Genomic DNA, 20,151 nt, shown 5'->3' with positions numbered 1-20,151 from the left:
AGGATCACTGCAGAAGTTGTATGGAAGGTGCAGTTGTTCTTAAATAAACTGAGTTATGGCTATTCTGCAGAATAATTGTGAGCTCGTAATTGTCCCTCTTAGTCCTTAAATCTCTTGGTTGTACTCATGGAAAACTCAAAAGAAACAGCATGCTCCTCTCCAGTTCTCATCACGTTTCCGTTTTGGCAAGACATCCAGTCCAGATCTTTGCAAACTCACAAAGGAGGATGCAAAACCAGCACTTGGCATGCTATTTAAACTTTGCCATCTAAAAATGCAGAATTGCTTTAAATAGGATAGTATGCTTTGATTTGCCATAATGTTTATGATTGCATTTATTTTCTGCTTGCAGATACTATTAAAAAAGATATTTCATCTCCAATGTATGTATAAAATCAAAGGAATGAAGAAAGGCACTGTGCCTAATTTAATTACTGTCCTGGTTCTTTCAGTAAATGATGGCTAAGCATACCAATACGAATAAGGATTTGTAACTAAATGTCACACTATAATTATGAAAGAGCAGGGAATTGAGATACAGACTCCGATTCTAGTTGCTCCATGATAACCATACAAATGCATCTAACTCAAAGTATTCTTTCATGACCCTGGAGTTAGGACTGTGATCTTTTGCCCTTCTTGTCTGTTTATGAAGGGAAAATCTCTTGGCATCTAAATTATGGCTGTGATGTTCTGTCATGCTGATCGTCTAACTGCTCCATTTAACTGAATAGGATTTGCAAGTACATATCATTAATAAAATTTGTATCAGCCAGAAAGGAACCTAATTTATACACCCAATTTGAACATAAGAGTCCTTCTTCCCTCTTCACACCAAAATAAAAGAGCCAAAACTACTAATTTGCTTAGAAAACTGAGTATTTTTTTCGCTGATCCACCGAGAATACACTACACAGGACAATTATCTAGACACAGTTTAAACATATTCTGAGGGAAGCACAGCTGGAAGCTAGTGTTACATGCCTCCTGCAGCTCATCAACTAGGCTTGTTCACAACAACTTTTCAGGTAAAATACCCTAAAAGAGTTTTAGGATAAAGTTAAATTGGTAGCAGTTCTGGTTTTTTTTTTTTTTTTTTCCGCAATTAAAACTGGATTAAGATTACACCATTCATTTACATAAATAACAGAACAGAAACAGGACTCTCAATTACTTTTCCAGAATATGGCTCCAGGATGATGGAGGACTAACCTTATATTGGCCTATTATTTCTACTTAGTTTTATTCCAATTTAATACTAACTTCTTCTCTAAACATTATCTCTTCTTCTTCTTACTTTCAGTAACTTAAGCTTCAACACTCCTGGTGATTTTTGACTAACACAAATATGCTCTTTCAATTTTGTAACGCTACCTATTCTTTCACTGCAAAGGCCACAAAAATCCCTTTCCTCCTTGTCCGGTGCTCTTTCAGAAGCTGTAGATCATTGTTAAAAGAGTTTAAAAGACCACAAGTTTTATTTAATTTCCCTGAAGACCTTAAGTTACTCCATTACTGTGCCAGATTTATCAAACAATGCTTCAGGGGAAAATGTGTAGCTTAGCAGAAGAGGTCATTCTGAAATACAAAAATCTCCCTGTTTCTAACTTTTCTAGCTATGGAGAAACTAGTTGCATGTGACTCTCCACTCCGTACTTCAAAGCCATTCTGGAAGCTGGCTGTACATGTGAAATCAGGCCACAGTTCTGGCTCTCCCTTCACAAGAGGTTTCATAGAGGAATAGCAAGCATTTATTCAGTGAGTCTTTTTCCCTTGCAAAATTAAAAACTAACAACTATGAACTTCCCATTTTAATTGTTATTAGGATATCTATGCCGTGATGTGATTAAAGTAGTGAAGTCACACATCAGTTTTTGTTACGTTCATGATTAGTACTGCTTACTTTTTTATTACCTTATTGTCCAAAATCTGTAGTGACAATGCAAGATGCTACTGAGCTCCTTTTTGGCAGAGACACAGAGCTTGTTATTACTTTGCCATCACAATCTTTATTTTGTTCAAAACCTGTAAATATAAACTGAAATGTTATTACAAATTTCAAGCAGAAAACTGAAGGGATGCTGCCCTAGTCTAACCTGATCTGTGATGTATACATCTCTGAAGGTGGCATTCGGGCATGGCGATGCTTTCAAAAGAGCCCAAGGAGTTGAGCACCCAGTTCCAATTAAAAATCAAAATATGACATTGTTTTTAAACACAGAAACATAATTTGCTGCCAACAGTATATTATTGAGTAAAGCAATACATTCAAATTACCTAAGTATCTCTTTTCTGGTTCTCTGAAGCTGTTGTCTGACAAAAATACATAGTCAGGATATCTTTTTTTTTTTTTTTTTTCCCCTTATTCTCTATTTAAAGGCAAATTAGAACCACTGAAAAATCTGTTTTTTTTCACACTGACAAACGTGAATGGATTACACAGGCACTTTGTCAGACTCTCGAAGACAACTTCTGCTTGGGAGCAAGAGGTCTGCTTTGCTAGAAATCTCAGGAAAACCATCCAGCCTGTGGTACTTGCCCCGTGTGAGTTCCTGTGCCAGCGCCACTGTCTTACAAAACGAGACGCCACGTACCCAGAGGAGAGCAGTGCCAGTGCCAGAGCTGGCTGCCCAGGCACGCTGCCCTCGGCAGAAACTGATGCCGACTCCGGGCTTCTGACAAGAGCCACCCTCGGCTGGGCGAGGACCGGCCCCGCAGCCCAAGGCACCCTGCCACCCGCCAGCACCTCACACTTCTGGCCTCAGTGAAGCCCAGCTGATCCACCATAGAGGAGGGGCTGGCTTTCGGTGCTTTGCTGCCAAAATGAGTAGTGTAACTTACAGATACAGCATATTTTTCTATCCCTTTATTACTTTTCAAAGATGTTTCACATTTAAGAAGCGAACAAATTTATTTTTGTTTTACAGTTTGTAACTACCTGTCATAATGACCCACTACAAGCACGGAATTTTTCTGTACTTTTTCTATAATAGCATTTGTATTTCTCCCACTCCCAGTGAAAAAAACAAAACAAAACAAAACAAAAAAAAAACCCAAACAAACAAAAAAAAAAACCAACAACCATAAAAAAAAAAAACACAACAAAAAAACCCAAACCAAAACAAAAAAAAAACAAAACAAAACAAAACAAAAAAAACACCAAAGGGGTTTAATCTCAGCTCAGCACTCCTTCCCTCCATTAAAATATTAATAGAAATAATTAGTACATTTAATTAATAGACACAGGAGGAGCTCTAAACCCACCACAGAATTTTTACACAGCTTGTTCATCACATTCAAAATAGTTCAGCAACTACCTAATTAATATTACTGGGTCATTACACCAACACTTTAGTTTGGCTGAGTACTGATGGCAATTGATCTGCAGGCTCTGTGGATTGAAAAGAAATACAACAGAAGTCCCTGACTTCTGCTTTCTAAACAAACAGTGCACTGCATTTTTGTTGGTGATGCTGCTAAGACCTAATACGTTACTAAAAGTTCATAATCTGATATGATGACTGAAATTTGACATGTAAATAATTATGTTTACATTTTGCATCCATCCTCCCCAAAAAACACCTTTGTTTCTACCTTGCTCTCAGAAGTTTGCAAAACCCAGAGTTATCTGTCAAATCAATAAAGTTTTTTCAATGAAAACCACAAATATTTGTGTTGTGATAGTCTAGGCCAGCACACTATGTTTTGGATCTCACTAATGTGCACTAAATAAAAAATACCTAATACAAACATATGACAAAGATAAAGACCACAGTTTCCAACTACTTCACTAAGATGTGCCTCTCTGCTCATTACTGACAGTGCTAAGCAGACACCATACCATAGCATCACATTTTAAGCAAAAAAGTCGTCTATTTAATAACTATTTTTCTATTTTTATTAGGTAAACACAAGCAAGCGTTACATCATAAGAGCGATACTACTACATCAGAACTTCACATGCTCATTCCTTTCAGTTATATCAACATAAAGAAAGCTACACCAAAAACAGGCCCGTCTTTCTCAACAACCGTTAATAGAAGAAAAGATATATAGGGCACATAAAAGCCATTGCCAGCATGACAAATGACATTTTGTCAAGTCCTGTATACCCTTTTTCATTCATAAACTTTGAGCAAGTACCAAAGCATGTATTACCACATTCATAGAATTAAGCACACACTTAAAAATCTTCTAAGATAGATTGCCTTAAGTTAGGTTTAAACAAAATTATCTCTGAAAGCGTTTGGTTTTTTTTAAGAGTTGAACAATATTTAGACAGATGCTGAAGCATACTTTCATATTTCCACTTTTAATTCATGGGTTTTTTTCCAGCAAGTAAGGCAAATAATTTAATTTTTGAAATATGCTGGGTGAAATAACTATGCTCTACATGCACGTTGGATCACTGCTTTACAGATTAGGCTGAGGCATTAAATCCAAAACGGCTAAAGCTTAGCCCGAAGACAAATCTCTTCTAAAAATTATAGCGAGCTACATTATTCAAAACTATTCAGCAAGCATTCAAGCAACAACATGATGGATGCGGCAGACCAGTCTGGGTACACAGCTAATCAATATTGCACTTGTGAATAGTCACTGCGTGGCGTGGAGCCTGATGTGGAGATGACACGCGCATGTGCTTAATATTCGGTACCGTGAGCAGTCCCCCCCCGACTTCAGCCAGACCCCTCGCTACAAATCCCAGCTACACACATATGTCTTTGTAGAAAGATACAGGGGCACCAGTTTTATGACACCTGTGGCAAATAGTTAAGAAATTACAAAAGACCTTGAATAGCTCTGCCTTTGTGAACTTTTAGAAAAAGCTACTATTTACTGCAGTCATGATTTAATGACACCACCAACCACACAAAACCAAATATCTGGTTTTTCAATAGGCTATAGCACAACACAAGCACACAACTCACCCACAGTAACGTGCATTACTTGAATAAATTCCCCACTGTTTATATCACTGAATATAAAGGTCTTCCTTATACATTTGAGTAATCAATACTTGGAATCAAATAAGTCACGTTTCACCAGGGAAAAGGAAAATGAATAAGATTAAATTTATGCTGTCACTTTCTATAAACCAGCAATGGCTTCCCGCTAGAGAAGCCACTAATTTCATTATTTTACAACAGGAAATCAACACTGTAGCATATTTTAAAAGTCTAATTTACTTGGAGTAATAAAAAGGCACCCTCAAGACTCATCATGTGTGTCATATTATGCTTAGTTTTAAACATTCCAGCTTAAGAGCAGTATGCAAAAATCTCAGCGAATCAAGTTGATTAATATTTTGCATTTGTATGCAGTAGTGTTCTCCACTCACCAACTACTATATAAATATTATTTTATTAAATTTCAAAGCAATTGTGTTAGGTGGGATAATAAAATGTCTCTGTCTTACATTCTTTATCTTGGCAATACAGCCTTTAAAACAGAAGCAAAAGTAGTAAATTAAAAACAGTAAACTCACTTACAGACAGACAGTCAGAAATAAGGGAATTCCAGACTTCTAAAGCAGTGCTAAGACTAGCAGGGCACAGAAATCTACATTCAAAGTAGAAGCTTCTACATGAGGCTTGCAGGTATCTCCTTATCTTCAGTTGTATGTTTAGAGAAAAAGTTAGGGATATTTTTTTTAATTTTGTAGTACTCATCAGGGTTCATAGTGCGTTTTTGCAGGAACCCCATTTCATGAGGTTGCTTCTGGAGGGCAACCAGCTCACTAGGGAAAAGCTGAGAGGACAGAACAAGAACACAAGTGAAAAAAAGAGTTATAGTAGTAAATAAAAAAAAATGCAAACAATGAAAGAGGTAACAGATCTTTGTCTCTTTCTCCTTTCTAGCTCTAGTGTGTTAATTAATACAGCATTCCACTTTCTGGAACAATGTCTCCTTGCCTGCCAACTGGCTCCTAGCTCCTCTTTTAAACTCACTCCTTAATAGCCATTTGTCCCAGAAATCCTTCCAATAGTATCTTACTTTCTATTCATAAATGGTCACTAAAAATATAGTAGATCAATACAATTATTTTGTTAAATTATTATTATATTGTCAACTTCTGTAGAAAGTCAAAAAGACGTCCTCACCCTAGCAAATACTCTTTTTTTCAACCACAGCAGCTAAGAGCAGAAGTTATTGTAAATTGGGCCTTAACTAACAAGTCTCTAAAAATCTGGAGCTCCTAATGGCAGTTAAGAAGCTTTCTCAATTCACCATTAACCAAACCATCAGCCATATTTATTAACTGTGGCACTAAACTTCAGAATTGCTATGTTTCAATGATACAGCTTGCTGCATATAGCCTCCTGACCAAGGAGCAGTTTGTCATATTCAAGACAAAGACATGATGTTAGCCCTTGTACTCATGTAATTTGTCATTTTAGAGATGTTTCCATAGGCTCTTGAAAAATAGGAGCTTGCCTGATTCATTAGTTATTGCTCTAGCAACCAAAGAAAGAACTGAATTCTTTTCCAATTACACCTCTTCATATTTCAATGTATTTGTTAAAATACTGACCAAAGCTTGTCTTGGAACATTTCCCCCCTTTAGGAATTCCCCACAAAATTCCTTATTAAAAAAAAAAAACAAAGTGGGGCACAAGTTAATGGCAAGTTATGGCTTTAGGACTGATGGCCTTAACCAAATAAATGCTATAATCAGCATCAGTACGTAGAACATGAACAGGATTTTCAATGCACTACAAATACCCACAGTACTGTTGATAACTTTGACTTCTAGAAGAGAATAATTTTAAGGTTTCCATGCAAAAAGCATCGTTTTGTGTCATATTTTTATTCTCATGAACACCTTTATTTTGATAACACATCTAGAAGCACATGCATTAGCTCACAGTTGACTACAGTACAATATATGTGTGAACGTCAGATATATAGATCCCTTTCAAGTATTAGAGAAACATAAGAAACTTCTCAGGAACGCAAACAAATATTGCTAACAAAACTGCTTAAATATGTAAAGCCAGCATAACACAGGGCTAAGTCCTATATACGATGGACAGCATGCACCAACAGGAAAAAGGAGGCTCACAAATCTGTATATCTGGGATTGTCTTGAATGATTTTAAGTGAAGCAAGACATTGGTAAACTACCAAGCCCATCATCTTAAAGACAACTTTACAAAGAGTCAAACAAACCGGCTACTAGCAAATACTATGGAAAATCATCTGCTCTCATTTTCAGGCTGGTCACATACTGAAAGAATTAAATAGCCCCTTGGTTTTATTCACATTCAATTAAAATAACAAATTTTACCATAATAATACTGACTCAAACTCAGTGTGTAATTTGTTGTCTTCTTGTTTATGCAGGAGGAAAGATTAAAGGTATTTAAAAAATATATATATTGCTTCCCAATTATCTTCAATGATTAGGAAGTTCATGCCCAGAGATATGACCACTTCCAATCTGATGAGCTTATCAAAGTTTAAAACTCTGCATTAAACTAGTTGTGTATCTTGAACATGATCATTTGATGACTCCTGTATTCCTATGCTTATTAAAAAAAAAAAAAAATCAATAATATCTGATAATCTATTTTAATTGAAGAAGTTTAGAAGAATTCTGTTTAGGCATGAATGGAGACGCCTATTGGAGAAAACAAGCAAGCCCAAAGGTGAAAACAGAGAATGGATTGATTTGAAATTACTAAAACCAATTTCGGTTGAAAAGTCTTAAATCCTGGAAGTGGGCCACACCTTAACACAGCAATCAGAAAATCAACTTTTCAAAAATGTCAGTATTAACTCTAGGGTTTTATGTACTTCAGTGGTATGTAAATGCTTAAAGAATCTGAAAATTAAGACTCTTACCTCAGTATATTAACATGAATTAAGACGACAACTTACAACCAACCACATCTAGCCATTCTGTGCCAGATCCTGAACCAGTATAAAGACATGAGCTTTATTTGGTGAAATTGTGTCAACTTATACCATGGGTCTATCCTTACAACTCTTTCTTCCAACTGAATAGTTCAAAACCAACAGTGACAACTAGTCAAATCCTAAATTGTTTTCCTCTAGACCCACTGCCAAACAAATAAATCAAAGAGCAACTATTAATAAGATAAACACCTTCGTGTTTAAAGATGATGTGTATGCTGCAACGTGTGTCTCTACATTACTGCTCAGAATAGAAACGGTCACCATTCTTCGAAGGGCAATGTAGATCTTTCTGTTTTAAAAGCATCTCATTTGCTCTGGATAATGAGCCAAGAGTAGAAAGATGATGTGTCATATCACATCTTCTTAATTACTTTTCTATCAAGTATAATGTCATTTAGGCATTATGATCTTATCTGTTCCAGAAGCTGCTACAAATCTTTATAATAATATACTGGACATAACTTTTCCAACACTGTTAATTCAGTGCTTTATAAATATAAAAAAGGAGGAGAACACAGGTGAAGCCAAGTGTAACATGTTAAGGAAGTTTATTTATGGAAAATCGTTCTGCCAGTTAATTTGTTTCCAACAGGTCCAGGGAACGAACAAGTCTAAACCAACATGATTTCTTATAAAACGTAATGTTTGTTTTTGAAGCTTTTTGGCCCATGTTTCTTCACCAATGAGTTCACTTTCTGTAACCAGTTAATATCATTATTCAGTACTAGATAGATGGACCTTTTCTGTGCAGTTAATTTGTTGCATCCTAGCGCCCAGTAATTTAGGAAACTATAAGCACTGCTGCTACAATCCTCCATACTCTCTGGCTACTTTGCTTTCTACTAAATAAAATGGAACAGATGTTTTAGGCTACAAGTAGATATGCAAACAGCTTTAAAAAGCAAAATACAATGGTTAAATAGAATTATAATAGAAATAAATCAGATCGTTTAAATATACTCACAGAATTATCATACGCAAAAAAAAATGAAACAGGAGCACAATTCAAGCCATTTCTCTGTAACCAGTGTTAAATTTACATCAAAGAAGGGACCAGAACTGAAGATGGTGCACGCTGGCAGGCACATGTCTCATGAACCCCACTTCCACACAGGTGTGCATGAATGTGCACTATAGGTACCGACGTGAGTGGATGGAGAAAGAGGGATGGAGAAACAGCAGGTAAGAGTGAGAGTGACAATTACTCCTGCTTAAAAGCATGTCACTGCCATAAGAGAGTATCACAACAGAGTACAAACTGAGCGCTCTACCTGGGATCAAGTATAAATCTCACCTACGTTTTAAGTCTCTCTGAGCTCTGTGGAGTTTGCAGGACTTTTCCTGTTAAGAGGCTAGGCCCTACCCCATCCCACACCACGGCCAAAGGAAATGCAGGATTCCCCACTGCATGTGCCACGGCTTACCAAGCCCTTGCGTAATCTCCCTACAAAATCGTTATGAACACACCGTGAGTTGACCTTGATTATCGCTATTCATCAAGGCAGCGCAACAGTGCCTTAACCAACTATGAGAGAAAGGATCAAGTTGCACTCGCGTCTCAAGTCAAACCTTCTTTATTTGAAGCATTTTATTCTGGCACACACAAAATGGGATCGCAATTATATCAGCAGTTGTCTTTTTGGTAACTGCCTGGGGTAGAGAGCAGTCACTTTAAGTATCTAGAAAATCAGATGAGTCTGCCCTTGGTGCTGGAATTCTTCTGTAGCTGTAAAAAACACTTCCATTTCATAAATGATCATACGAAGTCCAAATGTGCAAAGAGTATGTGTCTGTTTAATGGCAACCGCATTTAGAAATAACACTACAAAATGCATACTGCTTTTCCCTTTCCAATAAGATGAATTTTTTATTTCCAAGTAATTGTATTGAATAAATTTACTTTATATTTCTAGAAGCATAATACCTTGATGAAGATATTCAGTATTTATCTGACTTACCAGAATGATGGTGATGTTGTTCTTCTAGGAACTCCAAGTCAAGCATTAGGTCATCTTCATCCAACTCACAGGAACCCAAGTTATTCAAAACATCCTATTATACATTTGAGAAAAAAAAAAAAAAGAAGAAAAAAGGCATTTAGACAGATGTGTTAACCAAACTGTTCTGCACAAAATAATGAGCAATCAGATCTGGGAAATATGCTTAAGCAGAAACTATGGAAAATTTTTCTACTAACATTGAACCAATGGAAAATTGTACGAAACAACTGTCCAAGCAGAAATATATTTGTCACCATTCATTGCTTTTATGGGATCTCAAATATTTAACAAAAAAAACCACACAGAAGTACAAGTAATATCATCTATATAACTCTCTATTTTTTTTTTTTGTACTGTTCAATGATGGGTTTGTGTCTTTCCAAGTTTAATCATAACTTTTTATAGTATAAAAATGGTATTTTTAGCACAACACAAAAGTATCAGTCCTTTTATTTCAGTACATTTTGGAATTCTAAGCACTGCCTGACCTTACCAATATACTCTGAAGACAGATTTACTGTTCTATTTATCCAAGGGATAAAGAGACACAAATTTAGGATAAACAGGAAATTCATGCATGAATGATCAACTCATGAATTTTTAAGTATTAAGGTGGGTGGCAAAGGTCTACATGGGCAGAGAAGAAAGCCTGATTAAGTGCAGTTGCTTATGACCCCCGTTTCCTTTTTCTGACTTATGTTGTTTTCCAAGTTTTAACCACAGACAGATAAGGAAGGTTTATACAGTGCATCCTCTGGAAAGTCAAAAAGGGGTGGAGGGGGGAGGGACTACCATCAAAAGAGAGCAAAGTAGTAGCTTTTCGTACTATGTTTTTCCGTACAGGATTAGCTTCTTGGAAGATAAAATGACTAGCTGTGTCTCAGGTAGACATCTTTACTCTGTAAACTCTGAGTACAGCCATATCACTATTTAGGCTTCATTTGGGGTACTGAAATGTTGTTCAGCTCGGCCTTTGCTAAGCCCTGCCTGGACAACCAGTGCCGGCAGCCGGACACAGGAATGACTGTCAGTCTTGGAAGAGGCGCACCGCCGACGGGGGCCAGGGGGCACACAGGGACCCCCGGCTGAAGAAAGCCTCTCCTCTCCGCCACCCAGGGAGAAACAGTAGCAGGGAGAAGGCAACCCACACCGTGACAGTTCACTTCTTTTTCGTTCCCCGTTCCTGTGCTCACCATGAACAACTTTGGAAAATGAGGCAATGAGGCAACTGTTTTCTCTAGCTCCTACCAACCTAAAGTTGCTATACATAGTGTATTAAAAAAGATATTAATTCTCCATTTTCTTCCCAAGTGTATTTTATTCTATGGTCATTCCTTTTGACCTGATAATACCATGATTCTCTCCACAGTCACCAACATTTAATCAAAGATAATTCATGCATTCTCCAGCTGGCATTTTGTTTGCAAATCTACAAGTGATATTGCAGCAGGCTTGATTCTTCAGTCCATTCACAGGCAAAAAAAGTCAGTGGATCCTGCATGAGATGGTGGCACCCCATACATATCACATGCTCCCAATACAAATGTAGCTCAGAGAACACAGGAATTCAGAGTGAAAGAGGCCAGATGATCATCCCAAAATATTGAGCTGTCTGCGAGATCTCTGTACAGCAATCTCCTGTACAGAAAGCAGAGAAATATAACAATAGTACACATTAAACTAGCAACCCCCCCCAACTTCAGTCCCAACCATATTTTTTAATGTTTCTTCTAATTCTTTGAAGTATTTCCCCCCATAATAGATGTCAATTCTTATTCACACTCACAACTTGCACTTTTTCAACCCTTTTGAGCTGTTATTTTTTCAATTTCTGCTTTCTACTCTTTCACAAACAACACCCAGGCAACACAAGCACTTTTTCTTGCATTCTTTCCCTGACTTACCATGAGCACAAGAAAACCTCTTCTGAGATACAGAACCCACTGCCAATGCTGTTACTATATCTACAGGTGCCAAGCACAGAAAGTGACAGTTGTCAAGTGCAGAGACCTCCACACAAGCAGTGAGCAGCATTGTACAGAAGGAAAATACACATCACATGAACATTAGAGTGACATCAAACACACAACATCCTATTCCCTGTATCTGAACTCAAAGAGCTTCTGACAAGCCTTCATCATAATGACTGTTTCTTTCCCTCATGCTGACAAGATGTAGACATTCAATAATCAAATTATTGATTAACATACAGTACAAAAGCATAAAACATGAAAATACCATATGCAGATGCATTATATCAGGTTACTGTACCTGGTACTTATATAGATACAAAGTTCTTTAGTCTAGTTTTGCCTTAACACACAACAAACCCAAACTAAAACTAGTTTACTAAAAAAAAAATAAATAAAAATTAAAGCATGCTGTATTAAATGCAAGTGGGAGAATTGCTCACTGTTACAGATAACCTAAAAAATAACTTCTGAATCACTGTTGGAGCCAACAAAACACTGAAGACTGAAAATCTCATTTAGGGCTTATGTGTTTCCTTTAGTACCTAAGTATCTTTCAAAATAGTAGCAGCAAGACACTTCTTTGATTTGTTCTCTGTTCTTTTTCACAAAGTCCAAGAACACTGCCTGACACGACTGAAGTAGCTTCAGTCCAACTGTTATTACCAGCTGTATTTCAGACAGAGAATCAATGATTATGGCAAGTTAAGAGCGGATGAACATAAGGAAATTATGTCCAAACAAAAGAACAGTTTGGGGTGGTTTGCTCCCTTTTTAAATTTAAACACTATTATGCACTCGAGCTTGATCAAATGGTATATTAAATTACTCAGAGAATGTACAACATACCTTGTTTATAAATTGTTTTATTAATGTAAGAAAAGCATTCTGGTGACAAAGTCCAGAAGAACAAACTCTGCAATTTTTAAGCAACAGCTAGAAGTTTTTCATTATACTAGAGGCAAAAGGTAAAAAGGCTGAAGTACACAGATTTTTCTTTACCTTAAAATTGTTATCTATATTACAGGTGACCAGCTGAACCCATATTCATATTAATGCTAAGCATCCTTTGATGAGCCATACCAGTAATAACAAGCATGATTTCATGCTAATTGAGCATCTCCTGCATGCATACATCTGATGCAGTAACTTATATGTGGTCTGAAATCCTGGGAGATTGCATGCAAAAATGTAATGATTCACAGCCTTTGACCAAAAAAAAAGTTCTATGTGATTTGGAAAAAACACACTCAAACAGAACCAGAGTTTTCTAAATTGAAGAAACTCCACCAGGTAAGATGGACCAAAAGGACAGATTTTGTATGCAATTCTTCCTTTATATATTACTGCTTTTCAGGAAGGCCTTCGGTTCCAGTAACCTTCAGAGTGGGGGCAAACCATGCTCCATCTATCCTCTCTGTCCTGCAAGGCTGATGCACACCCCGTTCCTCACAGCAACATCTCCGCTTGTCCACCTGAGCTGAGGGCTCCCTGCTGCCTTCCCAACACACCTGCAATCCCCTTGCCTTCCTTTTCCTACAGCCTCTTAGCTTGCCTACTGCTGTTGGCGCAAAAGCGTCAAAGAAAAGTTTGCTCGCGTTTATTTTTCTTGCAAGTACTTCCACCAGGAAAACAGTCTCCCTCCCCAGAAGTTTACTTGTTTTTTGTAATCGGACAAATCACAAAACTGAGAACAAATTAAAGCAGCTACTGTCCATCACGGTGAGAGCGTGGGCTCGGCCGAGGAAGCTGCTCTACCTGCCTGGGGTGTCAATCGTGTCAGTCCAGCTGATTCCCTGCTCTCATTGCCCACCTCTGCAGGTGGAGTCCTCTCACAGACAGAAAACAGAAACCAACTCATGAATGCATAAAAGCACACCGAAGCAGAGAGTGTTAGTTAGGTTACCAGGGCCACCCTAGCCAACTAATATTTTCTGAAAAAATCTAATTAGAAAATATAGTAAGAGAAAAGGGCTCCTAGAAGGACCTGCCTCATGCCCCAGAACAGCTCAGTGGTGCTGCTGCGAGTGCACACTAACGTCCTTTGCCCCTCTGCCTCCTCACCAGTATTCGTTACTCCTTTGTTGCTGTCCTGGGCTTGAGGGACTGGCAGAGCTTTTGGTGGCAGGGGAGGGGGCTACAGCAGTGGCCCCCTGTGAGAAGCTTCTTGAAGCTCCCCCAGCTCCAAATCAGACCCACCTCTGGCAAGGGCCGAGCCAATTAGCCTCTGCGCTAACGTATTTAAGAAGGGATCTGGGAGGAGGAGTTGGAGTTGCGACATATACGTGAACACCAAGGTCAGTGGAAGAACCCAGGAGGAAAGGGGCAGGAGGAGAAGTGTGCTGGAGCAGAGGTTCCCCCGTATCCTGTGGTGAGATGCCAGGGCAGCCCCTCCTGCCACCCACAGAGGTTTACAGTGCAGGAGATGCTGACATGCAGTCTGTGGCAGGCCCCACACGACCAGCTAAGGTGGCTGCGCAGAAAGGCATCTGGGATCCTGTGGGAAGAAGCAGCCACCGCTGTTGTAGTTCGTCACTGGGAGGATTGCAGTACGCATGGGGGTCCCACACCAGAGCAGCTCAGAAAGGGATGCAGCCCATGGGAAGGACTTAAGGCAGAGCAAGTATGTGGAGAATTGTCTCCTGTGAGAGGGGGACCATGCTGGAGCAGGGGAGTAAGTTCCAGAAGTTCCCCCCCACAAAAGATGGCAGAAGTGGCAGCGCTGACTGCACCCCCCATTCCCTGCCCCTGCACCACTGGGGGAGGAGGTAGAGATATCGGGAGCAGAGCTGAGCCCGGGAAGAAGGGAGGGGTGGGGGGAAGGTGTTCTCAAGATGTGGCAATGCTTCTCACTGTCCTACCCTGTCTGTTAAGTGTTGTTGTTAGTGTCTGTATTAAATTTATGTTCTTTTTTTTCTTCCCCTAACAAACCCATCTTTCGCCCATGACCTTGATTTATCCCTCCCTGTCCTATCTCAGATCCTGAGCCTCTGCTTATCTTCTCCTTCTCACCACCGGGGGAGAAGGGGGAAGTGGCTGCATGGTGCTCAGTTGCCCTCTGAGATCAAACCACCAAGCCTTTTGCTTTATTTTCTCCTTCCCCTCACTGGGAGGAAAGAGGGGATGAGTGGGTGTGTGGTGCTCAGCTGCCCTTTAAGCTCAAACAACAACAGTTGCTATGACAATTAGCAACAATTTTAATTTCTTTTTGAGTTTAATATCTCTTGAGCCTTTCTTCGTTCTCCCTCTCACCACTGCTGCTGCATTTTCAAAAAAAAATTTTTTTTTTAAATTAATTTAAAAATGAAACAGAAGAAAGAGAGAGAGAGATTAAGCTCTAAAGAGCATTTGAAGTGAATAGTTTCAAGGCTTTGCTACATACAGGAAAAGAAATATATGCTTCCATCAAGGTCCCAAGGAAATATTTGTTGTCTATTTATGGTGGCATACTTTTTATTTATTCCAGAAGGCAAACCATTTAGTTAAGGCAGAAGCTCTGCAGCAAAAGCCTCTATTGACTCTGTATTAGCCTCTTTGAAGCTTTAAGACATATTTCCTACTTCTGGTGCCTGCTTGACTTCTACCACCATTTTGCCTTTATAATGGACTTGAAATTAACATGACGGTGCTTTTTTCTTCCAGTTGATCTGGAAGTTGACCATAACCTGTGAGAAGAATATGTGAACAGGCTTACTTAGTCGATTATTTGCCCACATCTCGCAGTTATTCCCAGTCAAGACAGGCTGGAGCCCCAGTTTACCTACCACTCTTTTCACTTTTGACTTGGTGAACTACCACCATTATTTAAACAAGTTACTATTTAAACAAGAGGTTAACAGTGGCACTTTAAATGTGACTAATTCAGGATAAAAAGCAGTAATTTGTACAATGGTTCAGGCTGCTTTCGGTAACTGATAATGGCTGCAGCAGAACAGGATGCTAATCCAAGAATATTTCAAGGCATCAGTAACTCTTCAGTATCAATTTCCATATTTAAAATTCTTTCAGCAACAAGAAGTATAAACTGCTGGTTTTCATCCAACAGCTAGGTATCTCACTCAAAGCTCAATGAACTCAATGGTACTCAATTTAGTTGTGACTGGGCCCAGACTTTCTTTACATGCTTAAGAAATATGACCTAAGAATTGTTATATTATTGAAAGATACACAGAGATTTGCATGGATATAGTTCAGAAACAGCTGAAACATTAGAGGGATAGAGATATATTAGACATACAGTTCTTCCCAGCCAAATGGTGTGTATCTGGATAGTAAGTTGACTCGGGATTGCTAAAGGGGGCTTCTTACCTTTGTTCCCTTCCTATCTCTGTCCTTCTCTCTTCCCAGCTTCCCTTCCTATAATCACTCCAAGGGAATCTGATGCATAATAAATGAATTTGCAGTCCTTTTCCAGAATAGTCAAGTATTACACTATTTTTAGACCTGTTGCAGCTCAGAGTCTACAACAATTAAAATGAGTTTGGAAGATGGAATAAATAAAAACAGCTTGAGTAGTAAATACATATAAAATGCCCAACATACCAGCTCTCAAATCTACTATTAAGCTTAATCAAACCACCAGAAGTGAATAGCATTTCCTTAGAAAGCCCCCTTTACTATGTGGGTTTCTTTAATTATTATTTCAAATAATCAACATACACATATAAACACCTGGTGAAATTACTTCTTATGGAATTATAGTATACTCCTCTAAAAATTTATTACTCCGGTATTCAAAAATGACAATAAAATATATATATATGAATATACAAATACACTAAAGCATATTGTTTTGTTAAGCAATGCAATTCAGTCCCCAAATGGACCTAGTACAATTGTATCAGTTGCACATTATATACAAACAAGGCAAGGTAAATCCATGTAGAACTGAATATTTACAACTAATATGCAAAACCAAGATGAATAATTGGGTTTAGGTGACAAATTTGCCTGTCTGAAACAGCCAGCAATCAATGACGCCAATCAAAAGACTAATTTCTTGATGTTTTCACACATTTTTAATCTAGACTTCTTGCTCCCATACCATTGAAATAATAAAGTAACAGCAAGGTCCTAAAGGCAGCAGACACAAGTTCTCTGTCATTACCAGCATCTTTGGAGAGCTATATACATTATTTTGTAATTTTATTCCAATTAGCATGCAGTCCCTAGTCAATGTGATGTTCAAAGGCTTCTGTTTCTTTTTCATTTTCTATGCTGGTATCTTGAGGGATATTCAGCCCTGACAAATTTTGTTTTCCTAAGCAAGGGGATGGAGATTTCTTTTCTGACCAGTGCTTTTGTGCATCCACAAACAGGTTGCCACAGGGGCCTGGCATCTTCCAGTAGCTTTCACGGTTCTTTTTCACAGGTGGCTGAGATTTCCATTTTATTACGTTACAGTGATGCTGCAACAAAATATTGTCTATTGCATGGGGATTGCTCGAGACCTTTGAGAACCTGAGGTCCAGTACCAACCTAATAAAACTGCACGACTGAAACACTGACATGTTTGCAATTACTCAGTTCATAACTATTTCTGTCAGACACATACATGGCTGAAGATAGTATTCACAGAAGTCACTGAAAGTTAACTCAGGTTACACATACATTGATATCACCTTCCCATCATAAACTTGAACATATTGACTACATTTTAATCTTTAGTGTATCTTTTGATCAAGCGTTGTACCTGTGCTCAGCAAGCAAACTATTTTTCCTAGAAAGAATTTTGTTCCTATGCTTCCTCTGATGCGTGCCTATGCAAAATACTCACCACTGCTGCAATTCAAACCGAGCTTTGGTCACAGGCATCCCTCTTTGAAACGCCATTCTGCATCATCACTTGTGTTGTATACTGATGTATTTTTCCTCAAGAATCTGTTATCCTACTTCACTGCCACTTTAGACTACATCAGAAAAGCCCTAAAATCCCAGGGAATAATTTTTAAAGTTATTTTCCCCTGACATAATAGCCTATGTCTTATTTGCATAAGTGATTATGTGATGACCACTAGATTTTCAAAGATATTTTTAGAACTACAAGAACAAAATTTTAAAAACTCGTTTTTCAAAAAAAAATGCTATGTGTTCTATTTTGTTTTCCTTTCACCCCATGTTGGCCTCCAGACATCTTTCCGATCACCTTCCCCTGCGTTACTGTTCTTAACTATTTTCTGAATATGGATCTTCATATCTTATTGAGGATTTGGGGTTTTTTTCCAAAATATAAAGTTTTAGTATTCATGCCTCCCCACTGAAATTATGTACTAAATGTGGTTTATAAAATCCCTCACAAGAGAAAAACAGCCTAGTATTGCATGTGTAACTGTATGCTAGTATTTAGTATTATTGACTCCTTTTTTCCTTCGCTGTAGAAATATAAGTGGGGGGCTATTTGAGATCAATGCTTTTGCAACAGCATGTAGAAAACACACTCTAGAGAGAATAATTTGATTATTTTGTAAAGTCACATGTGTGACAATTCACCTGTATCTACTCAGGGTCACTGCGTATCTGATCCTAGAAAAGATCAGAATTAAATACTTATTTCAAGTCTGAAATTATTTATAGAGATTGCCAAAAGATAGTACTTCATCAAAATTGTATTCAGCAAAGTAACACAGCATACAATCAGCATAAGAATGAAAACTGACATATACTCAAGGAAAAAGAAAGACCTTGAGCTATTTAAAGTAATGTTAACTCATAGAACTGTACCTGAATAATTCATGGACATAATGAAATATTTCCCTTTCTGCACTCTCCCACACACTTCAAAGGGAAAATGAAAGTACACAAAGCCCAGCAAACAGAAAAACCTTTAAAAACACAGAATCCCTGCCAACAGCCTAAAAACCTCTGTATCAGATATAAAGCTTACGGATGCCTTTCATATACCGAGAACAGCTTAAAAGCGTTCTTTTTTCCCGAATAGCACCACCCAAAAAGCCTATTATTCCCTACTTGAATAAACTAGAGACTTCAGAAAGGAAAAAAATAAATCTTGTAACATTTGGTAAGAACATTTTCTGTAGCTAATGTGTGGAAATCCATTTATATTATAAATTAATGTGCCCTTAAGAACCAAAGACAGAAAATTATCAGTAGGGGGAACTGTCTAACTGTAGAGTTCAGATCCATCACAGTATTCTTCAAAATATTTTTTGCACGCACGCTTTCAGCTATGTAAGGGAAGTGCAGTATTTTCCATACTATTCTTGTTTCTGCCCTTTCGATTCTCTCCGTGCATTAAATCAATGTCTACAATGATGCTCCTTTTGCCTGAGCGATTATAACTAATGGACTTTCCTAATAGGTCTCAGTTTGCACTCACGCACGCGGGGTTCGTTCTGCCACGGAACAGCTGGCTGGCTGAAGCCACAGCAGCGGAGCACCGCAAGGCCCCTGCACGGCTGGCGGCAGGAACAGGAGCTGACCGTGCTCCTGTCCAGCCACGAGGTCAGCCCGGATCGGACGACACGGGGAAGTGGCACCTGCCTTCAGAAGTCCACGGGCAAAAGCATTCGAGCAAATACCCTGTTGATGTACAGCACCAGCGTTCACTCTCCCCACGTTAATCAGCATTCCTATCTTTGGGACAGCACGCATGGGGATCATACGGTGGGATGCTTTGACACCGAGAGGTCACCAGCCCACCTCCCACTGCAAATCTGCAAGGGCTTCTCTTCCTACATAGCAGCTGTAGGTGCTGCCACAGCTGGTCTTGGCTCCATTTGCTGCTGTCGAGTCATCTGAACACTACAACACTGGTGAGGGTAACGTGCAGCTGAAAGCCACAGTTTGATCATCGCACAAGAGCATAACCTGCCTCTAAGAGAGCACCTGTGAAAGCCAACGGAGTCACCTTTGAAGGAGTAACCAAAGCCACACTTAGTATTTGCTTGCCTTGAGCTCAGACATATGCACACTAAAATGGAGAGGCAATAGCCAGTGTTTTTGTAACACAGCAATGCCGCTAATAGCGTAACTTGCAACAACATTCAAGTATTTCATAACACTGCTAAGCACAGGTATATAAACAACATGCAACTCCAAAGGCTCAAGCAGAGAATGGTGGCATACTTGCACAAACGATGTACTGGAAAACACGCAAGCAAAAAAAAACCCAAACCAGCAAGATGACAACAGAGGTGGTATAACAGGCAGGAAAGGTGTGTGATGGAACCACAACTAGTCTTGGTCCCACAAATAAGACGACCTATAGGAGATGCAGATAAGGTCCCCTCCCCCTTTCC

At 38.7% G+C, this 20,151-nt stretch overlaps 1 protein-coding gene across 3 annotated transcripts in view; it reads right to left on the bottom strand.

Annotated features, from left to right (window-relative positions):
* CCSER1 (coiled-coil serine rich protein 1) overlaps positions 1-20,151 on the bottom strand; it is a 452,482-nt gene that overhangs the window by 311,308 nt on the left and 121,023 nt on the right. For all 3 annotated transcript variants that reach the window (XM_042808390.1, XM_042808391.1, XM_042808392.1), the window contains one exon: positions 9,882-9,975. In XM_042808390.1, the coding sequence (XP_042664324.1) occupies positions 9,882-9,975 (94 nt within the window). The remainder of the gene's footprint in view (positions 1-9,881; positions 9,976-20,151) is intronic.

The sequence above is a fragment of the Tyto alba genome, unplaced genomic scaffold, assembly GCF_018691265.1.
Source record: "Tyto alba isolate M040663 unplaced genomic scaffold, T.alba_DEE_v4.0 Super-Scaffold_6, whole genome shotgun sequence".
Lineage (NCBI taxonomy): Eukaryota > Metazoa > Chordata > Aves > Strigiformes > Tytonidae > Tyto > Tyto alba.
The sequence above is the reverse complement of the archived record's forward strand: the minus strand, read 5'-3'. Positions and strand labels throughout refer to the sequence as shown.